Raw genomic sequence first — 14740 nt, forward strand, 5'->3', positions numbered from 1 at the left:
TTGACCTGATGGAATGGAGTTCGCTGTCGCTGGTGCTTCTGGCTTTTGTATTGATTGAGGTGGGGCAGTTGCAGGTGGTGATTGTAATGTATTCTGTAATATCACAGGAGCCCTGCCTGCCACTGGAGTACTCGGCATGCTGGCAGGTGCCATCGCTTTATTTCCGATTGAAGACACCACAGGATGAGGAACTGCATCTTTTCCAGACAAGACGGACGAAGATGCAGATCGAGTTAGTGCTGGAGTGTGTGCCGTGAGACTCGCAGGGATTGACAATCGCATATTGTTAGCTTCTTTATCGGATGTTGAGACTCCAATTCCTGATCTCAGTACATTTACTGGCGGAACTGAAACAGGAGGCTGTCGTTGCTGTTTCAATTCCTGTTCTTGCTTTCGACGGCCTTCAACACGAGCCTTGGCAAGTTCAGCTTCAGCTAGAGCTCCTTTTGCAGTTGTAGCGAGAGTATTTTCTCGCTTAATTGTTTCGTTCTCGTTGCTGGATGTCGTCAAGCTATATGGTACTGTTGGAGTAGCAGAGGATAGATTTAACGTCTCAGTTGGTGGTACTGAAATCGCGTTTGAAAGTTCTGAAGCCGTAACTGGTAGCGCGGTGCACACACGGTCAACAGATCTATCATTGTTTGCTGGGACTTCAATCAACTCCTCCCTCACTGAGTTGTCAATATGCGAGCTTGGAACTAGAGTTTCTGACGGTGTACTTTTAGTCGCGGGTGTTGTTGGGGTCAAATGTGACTGGGGTATCGCCCTTGCTGCGCCTGAAGGATTCACAGTTGGTGGAAGATGAAGAATTGGCGGCGGTGGTGTTTGATTCGCAGCGTAGGGTGATGGCGGCCAATAGCCGTGATACGGGGACGGAGCCATCATCTGAACTTGTGGTTGAGCCTGCACTTGAAGCTGTAGCTGCATTTTCTGAAGCAGATTCTCCATTGTTGATACGTACACGCCAGTCTGCTTCTCCAGAGCCAAACTAACGTCTTTAGTATTGGAATCGCTGTGTGGCGCTGACGATGCAATCGATTTAGACAGTGCAGCGACAGATTGGTTGGTACTCAAGATAGTTTCCTCAAGGCGCTTCAGCTTCTGTTCCAACTCGACAGTATTGTTGCTACCTTGCATCTGCATAGAGCTTACCATACTTGCTAAAGATGCCTGGTTTTCTTTCTGAACGTCCACTATCGCGCTTTCAATCTGTTTGTCCACGTCTTTTAATCGCTTTTCAACGTCGCTTTCAAGTTGTGATAATTTCGCTCGACCTTCCTGCACCATCGTGTGAAGTTGGTCTTCTAACTGGTGACGACTTTTTCGAAGCGATTCGTGAAGCTCGTCCAATGCTTGCTTTCTCTCCTTTTGCTCATTTTCAATCGTCTTCACCAACTCAAGTTGTTTATTTTGCCAGGATTTTACTTGTCCATCCAGGGTTGTCGTCATCGTATTTTCACTTTGCTGCATTTTCTTTTCAAGTCGATCCGAAGTATCTCGGATTGCTGCATTGTACTCACCTCGGAGTTGATCCTGGGCTGCTCTGATTTGCCTTTCAAGCTGCATTACAGTTGTGGCGCAACGATTTTTACAGGCTTCATCAAGAATACCGCGCAAGCTCTCGATCTCGTTTTTAGCGACAAATCGGTGCTTGTTTTCATCAAACGACTGTTGAATCGGTACAATTTGAGTCTCCACGTAGTCTTTCACGAGCGTCATCATCTCCTTCTGGAGTTCTTCTCGTACCTCTGCCATTTTTTTCTCCTGTTGTTGCTGCTCCTCTTTTGCTTTGGCTTCGATTTCTTCCTTTGACGGTTGTGATGAGCGATTTTCACTCCGGCCATTATCCTGAAATATGTCCATTTTGGCGACATGGTGCTTTAGTGCGTTAAGATCGCTTCGCAGTTCGTTCAGCTCCTCTGTAATACCTCGATTCACTTTTTGCGTGATCCCGTCGAGCAGTAGACTTGAAGAACTCGTAGTGCGCGTAATCTCAGCGATCTGTTGAGCCTGGTGCTGCAGATTGGCTTGTAGCTGGGCTTTGATTGGCTCCATGGCAGCATTAAACTGCACCAGTAGCTCAGACCTCGATAACTTCTCCTGTGCCACCGCCTGCGTAGAATTTCCCTGTTCCCGTAATGCTGCCACCATTTGACGTAACTCTAACAATTGATTCTCGGTCTGCATGCGCCACGACTCATCCTTACCACACATCGACTGCAAGTGAAAGCCAATATCCTTTTGCGTCGTGAGTTCCTGTCGAATCTTCGACTGCACCTGGTCTAGTGTGTGCAGCTGACGGTCGTTCGCACAGACCTCTACTCGCAGTCGGTCTAACTCCTCCGACGTGGCCTTACACAGTTGCAACAGCGCGCTCAGTTGTCGCTCTGCAATAGCAGCACGGGCATCCACCTCCAATTTCAAGCTCAGTCGCACCTGCTCCATCATCTGTGCGACGTCATACGTCGGTGACGAGTACATTTGTTGTCGCGACGTATTGTAACGCTGTTCATTCACTTCGTGGTCCTGCATTTGCCCCTCGTCCTCGGCAGGTTCATAGTCACTAGCACGACGGTGCATTCGCTGGTTGTCTCTTACTCTCGAATTTCCACGTTTTCGCTCCTGTTGACGATGGAAATGCTCTGAGAAGGTGGATGCCGGTGCTGACGTCGTTGAGAATGCTCCGGATACACGTGAATGCGACGGCTGTGTTTTTTCCTGCTGCTTGCGGCGACGATATTCAGCTGCCATGCTCTCACGCAGATAATTCGCTGCTACATTGTCACCAGGATCGTGGGCTACAGGAGCCTCGTCGACCGCCGTAAACTCGGCCGTGACGTCCTCAAACTCACGGAATTGCTGTGCGAGACTGGCGTCCGTGCACTTGATGATGGCGGCCAGGTTGGCCTCCCAGTCCATGCTGCTGGCTGCTTGGAGGCGACTGCATTAAGCGGAAAACGTCGTTTCATCCGCCAAGAGTCGCGTATCTGGTCGGTGATTGGCTCAGCGAGCAGAAAATGTCCGTAAAAAATATGGCTCGTCTATGGCCAGGAGGTGTGCAACAAGCGACTGGCTGCAAAGGGTCCTCCTTCGTCGTACTTAATCGAGAACAACGACGAGTGGTGCTGCAGCTTCAAGGGCGAGGACTGCATCGAGTGCAGAGCCGCGTCGGGCGGACCTGTCACAATTTCGCGGGAAATTGGATGTGGTGCTGCCGAATGGGCCCAGCAAATGGCATCTGACTTCCGTGTATTGCCAGCTTGTTCACCGGCTGCGACGTCAATCACATTTCCATCGTTTCGCACCGCTGTATTGAGAAATGACTGCGAGACGCTAGTCGTTGCTGGACGCGAGCCCCCCGCTAGAAGTGTTTAAACGCAGTGTAGATTGGAGTAGCGGCAGTGCGGAGATTGCGCCGTCATCGATTGCAGCTGCAAAGCTTTGTTATAGCTGGGTGCGGCTTTGTCGCGGTCCAACGATCCCCGTCCAAGTTCTCTTGGTTGGAGTTTTGGCGGCTTTTTCTCGTGGTCGGCCCAGAGCGCTCCAACGGCTTCCTTGCCGGCAGCGTCGACACAGGGTTTAGCACCCGAACAGCACTGGGCTCGGTCTGCCGCCGTCAGGAACGTTACGGACGGCGGCAGCACCCGTCCGCGCTTTCAATGCGGCAAAGCAGCAGCGTAACTACTACCTACGCCCTGTAACAGCACATTTTACCTTGCGTTTGCAGGCATTTGCTGGGTAAATCCTAGGTTGAACTGCCCGCGCTGAACTTTTCCATCCAACCTTCACTCGCGCCGCTAATTGGCTGGTTATTATTAGCGCGACTCAAGCCAGCCATTTCGCTTCGAGAACAAAGGGGAAGGGATCAAGATCTTGGCGCAAAAAGGCCACCAAGAGTCAGAGTGGAAAAAACCAACTGCACAAGGCAAAAAGCCACCGTTTCTGCGGAGCTCCCTCTTCCTCCGCCGCCATTTAGTATCGCATTGGCCCTGCAAGCCGCACACCACCTTCCAAGCCACCCTCTGATCGCAATGAACTCCTCCACGACCATGTCCAGCCACCAGGCGATCATGAAGTGCCCCTGGCAGTGGCGTCAGCCTTTTCTCGACGAAAAACGCGAAAGCCGCAAGCGCAAGGTCGGCGACGGCTACTTCTACGACCCCGTAGACCCGAACTTCGTGGATCACCTTCTACCCGGTTACGCCAAGAAGTTCTGCGGTGCTGATGTGCTTGAGTCCGATGAAAAGGAGAACATTCAACGCGAGATTGAGCGTCTTATGACCAAGAAGAGCAACGACCCGCTCAACGGCAATGATGACGCTAAATTAGACGACGCTGCTGTCTCCAGCGACGAAGACGACTTCGACGTTAGCCGCGAGAACCAGGCGCTTGTCGACAGTATTTTGCTCATGTCCAAATCTGTGGAGGCCTCGTCACTAACGCTGCTAGCGTCCCCCAAGAGCGTTGCATCTTCTTCGCCTTCCTCGGACGAGGGCAGCGATGATGATGAGCTCAGCAGCAGCAGCGAAGAGCCCTTCGACCTCGCTGAAGACCGACCGGCCAAGCTCATTGCGCACCGCAGCTCGTCACTCGAGCTTGTGTCTGACAACTTTCAAGAGACACTTTTCGCTGTGGAAGACAGCGAGCTGTTGGACTTCCAGGGCACCGGAGCGACCGAAACGGACTGAGCGGCGGTGACTGCGAGCCCTCAGCCCCGCTCACGCCGCGGCCATTCCACCCACCGACTTCCGCTCGTGTGAATTTATTTATTGATCGACTTCAGCTTTGATTGCCCGTTATGTATGATTCGACTGTGGCGCTGGCATTCCCTCACCTTCCGCTCGAGGAAGAGGGCGCTTCCGCCTGCCAGAAACAAGATAGCTCTCCAGAAAAACTATAACATTTGCTAATGAACTTGCTTTTTGCTACAGAATTACTACTTGTATCTCCGTGCCTTGCACAGTTTTCATGTTGCACCTACACGGGTGTAGACACATGCATCAACTGAACACTTAGTTACTAACCGACCCGCATTACATGACCCTCTCCCCCGCACATGGTGAGCCCCAGAAGGCAGCATATCCTTGTCCGTTTTGGTAGCAGCGTATGAAAGATTTCGCAAGAAACGTTGATAAGGATCGTGCTGTTCGATTGTATCCGTTATTTGAATGAAGAAACGGACGTCCTTATCGCCTAACTTCTATGATTCAAAACTTATAGGGGCTTCTGCCAGAACATGGTACCTTCGACGACAAATGGTCGCAAGAGCCGTCGCGAGACTAGCGTATCCAGCAGGATCTCAATCTTCTCCTTCCCATAGTCGGGCAACATTTCCGCAAGCTGATCGACACTCTGCAAGTAGACAGCGGCGGTTAGTGATCAAAGAGGATACGAGCGAAACAGACAAAACGCTCGAGCTAATGCATGAATTACTCACAATTGCGGGTTTGTCGTTGTCTGCCCCTTGAAATTTACTGTACAATGTCGAAACCTGCACGGCACCAACGCCTCGCTACATACGACCACAGAAGAGCAGTTGGTACGTAAGATATAAGCGTGAAAACCATCGCATACCATACCTGAAATACTGCAGGAAGTAGCGAGAGCTCGAATTTCGGTGTAGGTTCTCCGGCGGTGAAAGAGTCGTCATAGTCCAGCAACCGAGCCTCTTGGGACACACTGCCGACGTCCAGGCTGGCACCGACGAGACGGTTCGATAGTGGAGTGTTTGGTGTCATCGCCTTCAGCTGCGTACGTAACAGTGGAGACGCTAAATCGAAGTCTGGAGTCCTTGGCGTGTCATCATCTATCACTACCTCGTTCCGTTGTCGTGGTGGGGTTGTCGCCGCTGGTGTTCCTCGATGACTCGGTGACGCCGCGTTGCTTCTACTGCTGTATTTCCGACGTAAGCTAGGAGACTTGAATGGAGATGTAGCTTTGGCAGGGTAGATAGTCTTCGGGTACACTGGGGTTCGTCTGTTATCCGCAGCATCTGACCGCTTTCGCTTCCTATTGGAAGCACTTTCTGATGTCCTCGTTGAGCTTGAAACATCGTCCGCAGTAGTAACTAACCCCTTCTCCATCGCAGTCGATAACCGAACTGTGCTAAACTCCGGAACGTACGGTGTCTCAATGGAGTCATTCGTCTCGTCAGCTTCCTTCTCCTTACCGCCAGATCTGGACTTCTTGTCACGCGGTGGAGTGTATTCAAATGCACCTATCTTCATTAAATTTCTGCTGATACCAGGGCTGTTGCTGCTGTATTCCACACTGCTAATTGCCGATGGGGGCGTCGAGATCTGTCGTGGTCCAGCGTGTGCTGTCTCCGGTTGGTCTCCCTGTAATTAACACACCATTCATCAGCCATTGCTATTATCCGCACTAATAACTCCATACATTACACGCACCGAGATGATGCCCGTGCGAGGCGGCGATGTCATTCTGGGCGACCAGCGTCCGCGACCAGTTGAGCTCAGCGTAGACGTCGATTCCTGCGTCATGGCGCCCGATTGTACTGCTGACTTGGACATATAAGGCGTTCTAGACATCCTTGGTAGGTTGTCACTATTAGTACTAACGTCAAGGCTGTCAGCTGAGGTGTTGCGGTGGTCGCTGGATGGCGGTTGATGCTTCTTGAGCGTCGTGGTCTTGAACGTCTCCTCCCTGCTCATGAAAGACGTGTCATCCTCTAGGTCTTCATCATCCTCGCGCTCAAGATCTTGTTGTTGTCGTTGCGTCGCTGTTGCAGCTCTAGTGGATCCAGGCGTGAACGGCCTGGAGAACCGCGACGGCGTGCGCGTGGCTCGCCGTGCCGCTGGTTGCTGCGTAAACGAATCGAAAAGTGGCCGCCACACGCGCGAAGCCTCGTGAATCTGCCGTAAGATCTGGTGATGTCGACGCACAGTACCGCAGATCTGCGTGGCCGAGCGGTGTGCCGCGCAGATGTTGGCGTCGATCTCCTGCAGTAGATAAGTGATCCGCTGCTGTACGTCCTCGTCCATTTTGGCGCCTTCCTTTCGAAAAGTTTATCGGCACAGTCCCCCTTTTACCCAAAGCAGTATATTTATCCGTAAAACATCACTATTTACGTGAATTAATGCAGCTTTACGGATAATGTAGGATGCTCTTATTTCTTTGGCGCGGGCAAATTTGAATTCTTGAGTGACCGACACTCAGTGCGGAATCCGACGTCAAGAAGTTGCTGCAGCCCATACAAACATGGAGTATCGTGTGCGCAAGCGTGACGTGAATGGTGCCGGCCGCTTGCCACGCTCGCTGGAGGAGGTCCTACCTGACGCGGTGGTGCGCCGTTTTTTAGTGCGTGCAGGCTTCCGCTCAAGCTCAGACCGCGCAGCCGCCGAGGTACGGCGTCACGTAAGCGACTTCTTCCGCCGCATTGTGGGCTGCATGGTGGTCATGATGCAGCACGACGGACGCCGCAGCTTCCGCCTCGTCGACGTCAAGCGCGCGTGCGAACACTTCGGTATCCGCATGTACGGCTATGACGACATTTGCCTGCTAGCGGCCGGCCGTGTGTGCGGGTCGGAGGCTTTCCATGTGACAGAGTTAGTGGAGTGCAGCTCGCTCTTCAGTCGACCTATTGACGCGAGCGATGAGCCTGATACGGAACCGGGTGCGCACTACAAGAAGACGGACTTTGTGGCCAACTACACGGCGTGGAGGGAAGAGATGGGGGAAATGAACGACCAAGTGAGCGAGCCTAGTGAGTGGTCGTACTCTGACAGCGACACAGAGACTGAAGATCAGGATATGGACACAGACACTTCGCAGCCGTGGCAACCTGATGAGGAGAAGTTCATGGCGTCGCTGCAGAATGCACAGGAGCTGGTGGACGAGAAGCTACTGCACCCGGAAGACGAGGATGCTGAGGACCAGCCTGGCCAGGGATACTACTCGGACTACGATGATAGCTATGAACCTGAGTACTTGGAGAGACAGCGAGCTTATGAGGAGGACGAAGACGCACGGTGGAATAAGGTTGGACAACTTCATGTGTTGCAGAACGACGAGGATAGCGACCCTGCCGAGCTGCAAGACTTTGGAGGCAGTCCGAACCTCTACATCATTACACGCCAGGAGTTTTTGCGGGTTTTCCGTACGCTGCTGAATCTCACACTTAACTTGGGTGAGCTGCAGATCAGCTCGGTGGCCCTGAGTGCCTTGCACAACGCTACGGAGCAGTGTCTGCACCGCTCCCTTACTGAAGGCTCGCTGCACTACCAACTCGCAGCTATCCTGAAGGAACAGGAACATGCTAACTCGACGAACCAGCTGGAATTGGAGTTGCAGATGCAGCGAGAGAAGGTAAATGAGCTGTGTGAGACCATTGCTGCTAACAAGGCAGCGTTCAAGGCTAAAGAATTAGCGATGCAGCAACAGATCGAGCAGCTCAAGAAACAGCTACTGGGTCAGCACGACGTGCAGATGGAAACTTCTCCTATCCTAAAGAAGAAGAAGTCGCCTGGAAAGCGGAAAGCCACGACTAGTAAGAAAACTCACACTGTGCGGAAGGGTCTGTCCAAATCCTCAAATGATTCTACGTCCGTCGTAGGTGCGCTGCGCTCGCGGAGTCAGAATCACTCTGAATCGAAGAAGGTCAAGGTCAGTCTTGTTTGAGGACGATCAGGTGACGACGACAAATGCTAGTGGTGCGATGTACTCGTCATACTGTTCTCACGCTTGCTCGGTCCAGTGTTCTGCATGTGTGGGAGCAGTTTTTGGAGCAAAGGTATCACGTGGGCAGCCTTATCGCTGTCACAGCTTTCTCGATCAATATTAGGTACTATTTCGTCTTCTATCTGCTAGTTTTTGAGCTCATACCGTTTTACCAGTCATTAACGCCTTCTGCTCGGCAGCTTCGGCGGCTCTAATTGTGGCTGTCACGTGACAAACATGCACGAACTCGATTAGGTGCTGAAAGAATTCATCGCCGAACGTGCTGCATGGGAAAATATATGGTTAGTCATGTTACAACAAGAGCAGAGTCATCTAACACGCACCTTAGATACGCTTCGATGTTGTTGTGACCTGCGTCTGTGACCCACAACGGCTTGCATCTCCACTCCTGAGGGCACATCTCGAACAGTCCTTCTCCGTGCCAGAAGGGCACCACTTCATCCCGAGTGCCGTGGATAATAGTTACAGGAGATTGCATCTGGTCGATGATGTCGATATTGCAGAATAAATCGCCTGGGAGTGTATAGCGGAAGTTGAAGACCACTCGGAACATGGAAAGCACAGGGCTTTGAAGTATCACGCCTGCTACGGGTTGGTCCAAGCTCGACTGTTTTACTGCGAGATGTGTTGTTGGTCCAGAGCCGAGCGACCTGCCATATCTGAAGAAATGGAACGTGAACTTGTCAGAATTATCAGGAAACAAGGGCAACAAGAATGCCCAGATGCGTACAGAATAATTTTGCTTGGAGGTATCTTCTTCACGTTGACAAGATACGCGAACGCTGCTTCAATGTCGGCAAAACAAGCCTCTTCACTGGGTTCACCCTCGCTAATGCCGTAACCAGAGTAGTCATAAGACAATACGTTGGCCTGAAGTCAACACAAATACGCTCAACGTATCAGAGAAGTCCAACGAGGAATGGATCTTCGTATGATGTGGGAGCTCACCTGAAGTCTCCTGCTCACTTCGCGAAACCAATCGTAGATCATTCCTAGATCTGCACACACAGCACCGTCAGAACAACAATTTCGAGCAGCCACGCATCATTACCGGCCGTAAACTACCTTCTGCGTTGCCATGGGAGAAGAGCACGGTGTATTCAGCCTTACTGCAGGGAGTTCCATGTCAGCAAAGCATCCTATTCCGAGTTGAGTTTCCCAATTGACCCACTCAATAGAATGTAACCTACTCGCATGGAATAAAGAACGCCGGGATCCTGTTGTGCATCGCAGTCACGAGGAAGAAGTAGCGACGCGTGTATCCGTACGTGGCCGTCGGTGGCTGGAACACCAGCGCGGACACCGTGCTGCCCATAAGCGCAGCTGCACTTAGCAATACCAGTAACTCTCGCAGTCACAACTTGCCGCCACTGCTGCCGCGCGTCCAGTCCTTGATGTCTCCCCGGCGTAGTGATACTGTGGGGCAATGCGCCACCAGTCGAGTACGTGCGCGACGCTCGGCCGCGTGCCTATTGCTATCTCCCCGCCCCGCTAATAAATAGAATGTACCTCTAGAAACTGATTACGGCTTGCGAACCTTATTGTATAAGACTTTGTACGGGTCAGAGTGAGAAGATGGCACGGCTTCAAGAGAGCTTATCCGACAAGCTATCGTGACGCATGCATTTATTCATTTGCTCTCGCGTTCTTAGCGTTGTTACTACTTGTTGTATAGTAGGAAGCTATTACAGTTGTCACGGGTTGCATCCTCCAGCCCAAGGTCAGAGACATCCCTCTTCATCGTTGCAAGCGCTGATGCTTCACTGGATGACACACACCACGGAGATCTTCATCAATAGCTCGGTTCACGTGACGCTCGTCTTCTTCGACTGGAATACCTTCTTTCCGAAGCAAGTTCGTAAAACTACCGCGATTTGGTGGAGTAAGATCCGGTTGCGGTGATCTAAGAACAATATCCAAAGGGTTGTCGTCTCTTGGTGAAGTCGACGAAGGTAGCAGCAACGAGGGGTGTGATGTCTTCGAGCTGCGTGCGAGTTTCTGGACATAATTGTGATCCGCGTCGTCCAATTCCGTCCACGGACCTCGATGGAGCCTCCTTGGTCGCCGCTTCGGGCGTGTACGTTGAGGCCACGGCATCGCACCGCGCACCGTCTTCGCATAATCCACCCAGTCGCTCACAAATGTGTTAAGTCGTTTGAGTCCAGGTACATTCGTCAGCAGTAGTGACTTGACACTGTGAGGCCTGTGTCTTGCTGCTCTATATAATATCTTCATGGTCTCCAGCTCCTGCCTCCGCCTTGACTGGTTTCTACAGCACATATCCAGCACCAATCCTGTCAGTACACACTCTCCAACCACCCACAGAAGCCAAGATCGCGTCCAAACCCACTTTTTCTCGGCTTCCGTTGCGCTGGAGAAGGTGAATCCAGACGTTAACGAGCCCTTTGTTTCCTCTCCATCTGCAAATGCATGAGTGCAAGTGAAGTAACCTGTCAGTCAGCAGATTTTTTTTACCACCAAACCACGAACTGCGCGTGTTTGGCTACCCTGCAATCTTCGTACCAGCGAGGAGTGGCAGTTGGGAACTAGTCGACGAGTCTCCTCGTAACTTGGTGAATGGCGAGAACGTCACGCGTCGACAGGCTCCGTTGTGTCGTCTAACGGTTATGGATCTCTTCTCCCTTTTCGATGCACTGGCCGGGGATCGCAGGGGGCTTGCGTAGGAGGACCGCATCTTGAGTATCGGTCGCGGCATCTTTTAAGTCCCAACTCTAAACTGCAGCTGTGGTCAAATTTAATGTTTGCCACATTGATGTGTATACTTTGAATACACATCCCATCATTATCCAGTTCACTGTATAATCGGACCATTCAGGTATATATACATGTACAGTGCGCGTCGAAATTATATACGCACTCCAAATTTGTCGATTTCTTTGCTAGTTCTGGGAACTTTGCACTAAAGGCTAAAATACGTAATAAACAATGGTAAAACAACCCTGAAAGTCTGAATGGAGAAGCACCAATTTTTCTTTCGCGTCGAAAATATAACGTTAAGAGATCGCGTCAAAACTATATGCGCACACCACAATTGTCTGCTAATAGTGAGTTGTAGAGCCTTTTCGAGCCATCGCCAGGTGCAAACGCTTTGGCATACTCTTCACTAGCTTCTTGGTGTAGTTGGGCTCAATACCAGGCCACTCAGCCTTGATGCAAGCCATTAATTTGGCACGACTTTCAAACTGACGCCCATTTGCGTACACCCGACCCGCCAGCACTCCCCATACGTTCTCGATGATGTTGAAATCGGGGCTCTTAGTAGGCCACGCCATTGTTGTAATGTTGTTTGTCTTTAGAAAGCCCTTCGTGAGTCTTGCGGCGTGGATAGATGCATTATCCTGATGGAAAATGGGCTCTGAATTGCCCATTTTGAGGCGAAGTTTGTTCAGGTAAGGTAACAAGTTTCCGCGCAGTGTTTCCGTGTACTTAGCGGTATTTTGTCTTCCCTCCAGGAAAACTACCTCAGTATTGCCGTACATTGACACACCCGCCCAAATCATGACGCTTCTCCCGCCGTTCACACGCTTGGGCATCAACTTGGGCGCCACTCTGGTCTCGTGCCAGTAGCAACGGTACCCATCAGGGCCGTCTAAATTGAATTTCTTTTCGTCAGTAAACACTACGCGTCTCCAATATTTGCTAGAATCTGCAAATTTAGTCGCAAATTTTACTCTGGTCACCTTGTGGTGTGGCTTCAGAGCTGGCACAGGTTTTCTCTTTGAGTGCTTGGCATAGCGACACTTGCGTAGCACTCCTATAACCGCAGACGCACTAGGACGACTTGGTAACCGTTCTGTAATCTTCTTTGCAGATAGGCTTCGAGTTACAGCGAGTCGAAAAATCTGTCTGGAGTCTCTCGTGTTAGTAATCGATAGTCTGCCGACTTTCTTGGACTCCTAAGAGCTGTTGACTTCTTGAGGAAGTTCCTTATGGCCCCCTCAGCGCGTTTAAGGCGTCAAGCTATCTCGCGGTTGCTTAGTTTCCCTTTCTTGTAGACTTTGAAGCGCTCACACTCGGCCGCGGCCAAAAGCTTTCCTCGCGGCATCAGTTCTTGATCAGGAGACAGCTGGTGTTAATCAATAAAAGTTATTTTTCGAGCTCTTTCGCGTAGACTTAAACTATTTACAAAATTAACTCCTCCATCTTTTCTTATTTAATATTTTACATTGTGCGCATATAGTTTTGATGCGACCTCTTAACGTTGTATTTTTGACTGCAAAAGAAAAATTGGTGCTTCTCCATTCAGACTTTCTGGGTTGTTTTACCATTGTTTATTACGTATTTTAGCCTTTAGTTTGATGCAAAGTTCCCAGAACTAGCAAAGAAATCGACAAATTTTGAGTGCGTATATAGTTTTGACGCGCACTGTATAATCGGACCATTCAAAATATGCACGCTTGTACCAGTGGTGGCACAACCCGCCTTTACCACCTTTCCAAAAGGCGCCTAAACGGTTTAGGCCAGGGTTTTAGGCGATGCGGCAGCCGATTCGCCTTTTGGTTAAGGCGCCTATTCAGAAAATATTGGTTGTTGTATTGCATACTTAATTTCAGTGACCGTAAAACTGACCTTTCACAACTAAAATCCCCCCGCCAGAGCCAGCCCGTACTGGTACGTGCTAGCTTGTTAAGAACACCCATTGTTCTCTTACATCTCGTGCTCTTCGTGTTACTCAAGGTCTTGTTGGCGCCTGTGTGTGTTCTCGTTGGTACCTGTGATCTCTGTGGCGCTTTTTTCTCGTTGCCTCCCGAGTTCTTAGTTCTCGTTGACGTTCTTTCTCTCACTGGCACTCGTGTTCTCACTGTGGTCCGTGTCCTTGCCGTGATCTCATTGGCGCTGGTGTTTTCGTTGGCGCTCAGGTACTCGCAGAAGTTTGTGCTCTCGTTGGCACCCGTGTTTTCGCTGGCGTCTGTGCTCCCGTTGGCTTCCGTGTTCCCCGTGGTTTCCGGGCTCTCTGTGTCGCTTGTGTCCGCTGTGTCGCCCGTGTTATCGTTGGCGTTCACGCTCCCGTTGGTTCCCGTGCTCTTCGTGACATCCGTGTTCTCTGTAGCACAGGGTCCTCTCTGGTGTCCGTGTTCTCTTTGGCGCCGTGATCTTGTTGGCGCTCGTGTTCTTATTGGTGTCCTCCCCATCGCTGGCGCTCGTGATCTCGTTGTGGCCCGTGTTCTCGCCGGCGTCTGTGTTGCAACCCGTGTTATCTTTGGCGCTCGTGTTCTCGTTGCCGTTAGTGTTCTCGTAGCGGCCCGTGCTCCTGCTGGCACCAGTGTGCTCGTTAGCGTCCGTGCTCCCGTTGCATCCCCTTCTCATTGGCGCTCGTGTTCTCGTTGCCGTCCGTGATATCCGCATTGGTAGTGCACGCCGCAAATTCGTGTAATTATGGTACGACCACACGTTTCTGAACGGGATCATTTCATGTTGATGCGTGAGGTTCCCAAGAGCAAAGGTAAATACTCGTTCTACACATGCAAACATTGTTCCCTTGCCTACAACATGAACCCGGACTTGAATCCACCTGAACTTATTCTTGGGCGCTCTTACAACTACGTTGGTCACCTTCGTAAGTGTGAAGCTTATCGATCTACTATTGGGGTTACACAAGCGCATTCTAGTGATGATGATTCCAGTGGATCAGGGCCAGGAGGCAGACAGCGGCCAATAAACACTCGTCTGGTGTTTACGAAGTCGCCACCTCGGCCAAAGTCAGCTAACGAACACCCCCAAAGACTAAATCCCAGCGGCGCTTTTCGAAGAGCCAAAAACAAGAGTTGGAGAGACTGCTTGTCGAGTTTCAGGCTAAAAATTTGCTACCAGATCTTTTCATTGAACGTTGGTGTACAAAAGCACTGCTTGAGTACCTGTGCCCCGGTATTGGCTTGTATCTCCCTTCAAGGCGAGTACTAGGCGGCCGCATTTTGAAAAGCCATGCCGCTCATTGTCGTGGCATCCAGATTCAGAACTTGAAGCAGAAGCAGATAACTACAGGAGGATATGTGAATTTTCTATCTGATTTGTGGCAGAATAT

At 50.9% G+C, this 14740-nt stretch overlaps 8 protein-coding genes across 14 annotated transcripts; 3 read left to right on the forward strand and 5 right to left on the reverse strand.

The window, feature by feature from the left end:
- Positions 1 to 248: 248 nt before the first annotated feature.
- On the reverse strand, positions 249 to 3793 carry PPTG_19850 (hypothetical protein; the record flags this gene model as incomplete). The annotated part of the gene is made up of 1 exon (XM_008918418.1): positions 249 to 3793. A coding segment is annotated over exon 1 (2670 nt), but the record flags the coding sequence as incomplete, so codon positions are not given.
- Positions 3476 to 4933, forward strand: PPTG_19851 (hypothetical protein). Its single transcript, XM_008918419.1, has one exon. The coding sequence runs from the start codon at positions 4032 to 4034 to the stop codon at positions 4686 to 4688; it is 657 nt and encodes a 218-aa protein (XP_008916667.1). The 5' UTR covers positions 3476 to 4031; the 3' UTR covers positions 4689 to 4933.
- A 68-nt stretch (positions 4934 to 5001) lies between these two features.
- On the reverse strand, positions 5002 to 7017 carry PPTG_19852 (hypothetical protein). The gene is made up of 4 exons (XM_008918420.1): positions 6408 to 7017; positions 5580 to 6338; positions 5438 to 5512; positions 5002 to 5352 (listed from the first exon to the last, which is right to left on the reverse strand). Exons 1-4 carry the CDS (start codon positions 6999 to 7001, stop codon positions 5215 to 5217), a joined length of 1566 nt encoding a protein of 521 aa, XP_008916668.1. The 5' UTR covers positions 7002 to 7017; the 3' UTR covers positions 5002 to 5214.
- Positions 7018 to 7165: 148 nt separating this feature from the next.
- Positions 7166 to 9033, forward strand: PPTG_19853 (hypothetical protein). 4 transcript variants are annotated; one of them, XM_008918423.1, is made up of 3 exons: positions 7172 to 8506; positions 8573 to 8800; positions 8877 to 9033. In XM_008918423.1, the coding sequence occupies exons 1-2, from the start codon at positions 7219 to 7221 to the stop codon at positions 8635 to 8637; spliced, it is 1353 nt and encodes a 450-aa protein (XP_008916671.1). In that variant the 5' UTR covers positions 7172 to 7218; the 3' UTR covers positions 8638 to 8800; positions 8877 to 9033. The 4 variants fall into 4 exon arrangements, with proteins under 4 accessions (XP_008916672.1, XP_008916671.1, XP_008916669.1 ...); XM_008918422.1 differs by having other exon boundaries at positions 7219 to 8647; positions 8714 to 8800; XM_008918424.1 differs by lacking the exon at positions 8877 to 9033 and having other exon boundaries at positions 7166 to 8506; positions 8573 to 8863.
- PPTG_19854 (hypothetical protein) lies at positions 8679 to 10241 on the reverse strand. 3 transcript variants are annotated; one of them, XM_008918426.1, is made up of 6 exons: positions 9888 to 10241; positions 9763 to 9802; positions 9646 to 9695; positions 9428 to 9567; positions 9021 to 9356; positions 8679 to 8959 (listed from the first exon to the last, which is right to left on the reverse strand). In XM_008918426.1, the coding sequence occupies exons 1-6, from the start codon at positions 9891 to 9893 to the stop codon at positions 8836 to 8838; spliced, it is 696 nt and encodes a 231-aa protein (XP_008916674.1). In that variant the 5' UTR covers positions 9894 to 10241; the 3' UTR covers positions 8679 to 8835. The 3 variants fall into 3 exon arrangements, with proteins under 3 accessions (XP_008916674.1, XP_008916673.1, XP_008916675.1); XM_008918425.1 differs by having other exon boundaries at positions 9763 to 9806; XM_008918427.1 differs by having other exon boundaries at positions 9763 to 10241.
- A 16-nt stretch (positions 10242 to 10257) lies between these two features.
- Positions 10258 to 11480, reverse strand: PPTG_19855. 2 transcript variants are annotated; one of them, XM_008918429.1, is made up of 3 exons: positions 11221 to 11480; positions 11048 to 11117; positions 10258 to 10966 (listed from the first exon to the last, which is right to left on the reverse strand). In XM_008918429.1, exons 1-3 carry the CDS (start codon positions 11411 to 11413, stop codon positions 10435 to 10437), a joined length of 795 nt encoding a protein of 264 aa, XP_008916677.1. In that variant the 5' UTR covers positions 11414 to 11480; the 3' UTR covers positions 10258 to 10434. The 2 variants fall into 2 exon arrangements, with proteins under 2 accessions (XP_008916677.1, XP_008916676.1); XM_008918428.1 differs by having other exon boundaries at positions 10258 to 11117.
- A 2224-nt stretch (positions 11481 to 13704) lies between these two features.
- On the reverse strand, positions 13705 to 14025 carry PPTG_24753 (hypothetical protein; the record flags this gene model as incomplete). Its single annotated transcript, XM_008918430.1, has 1 exon — positions 13705 to 14025. The coding sequence occupies one exon, from the start codon at positions 14023 to 14025 to the stop codon at positions 13705 to 13707; it is 321 nt and encodes a 106-aa protein (XP_008916678.1).
- Positions 14026 to 14136: 111 nt separating this feature from the next.
- Positions 14137 to 14377, forward strand: PPTG_24754 (hypothetical protein; the record flags this gene model as incomplete). Its single annotated transcript, XM_008918431.1, has 2 exons — positions 14137 to 14275; positions 14328 to 14377. The coding sequence occupies 2 exons, from the start codon at positions 14137 to 14139 to the stop codon at positions 14375 to 14377; spliced, it is 189 nt and encodes a 62-aa protein (XP_008916679.1).
- Between the last annotated feature and the right edge of the window lie 363 nt (positions 14378 to 14740).

This window comes from Phytophthora parasitica (assembly GCF_000247585.1).
Source record: "Phytophthora parasitica INRA-310 unplaced genomic scaffold supercont2.203, whole genome shotgun sequence".
Lineage (NCBI taxonomy): Eukaryota > Oomycota > Peronosporomycetes > Peronosporales > Peronosporaceae > Phytophthora > Phytophthora nicotianae.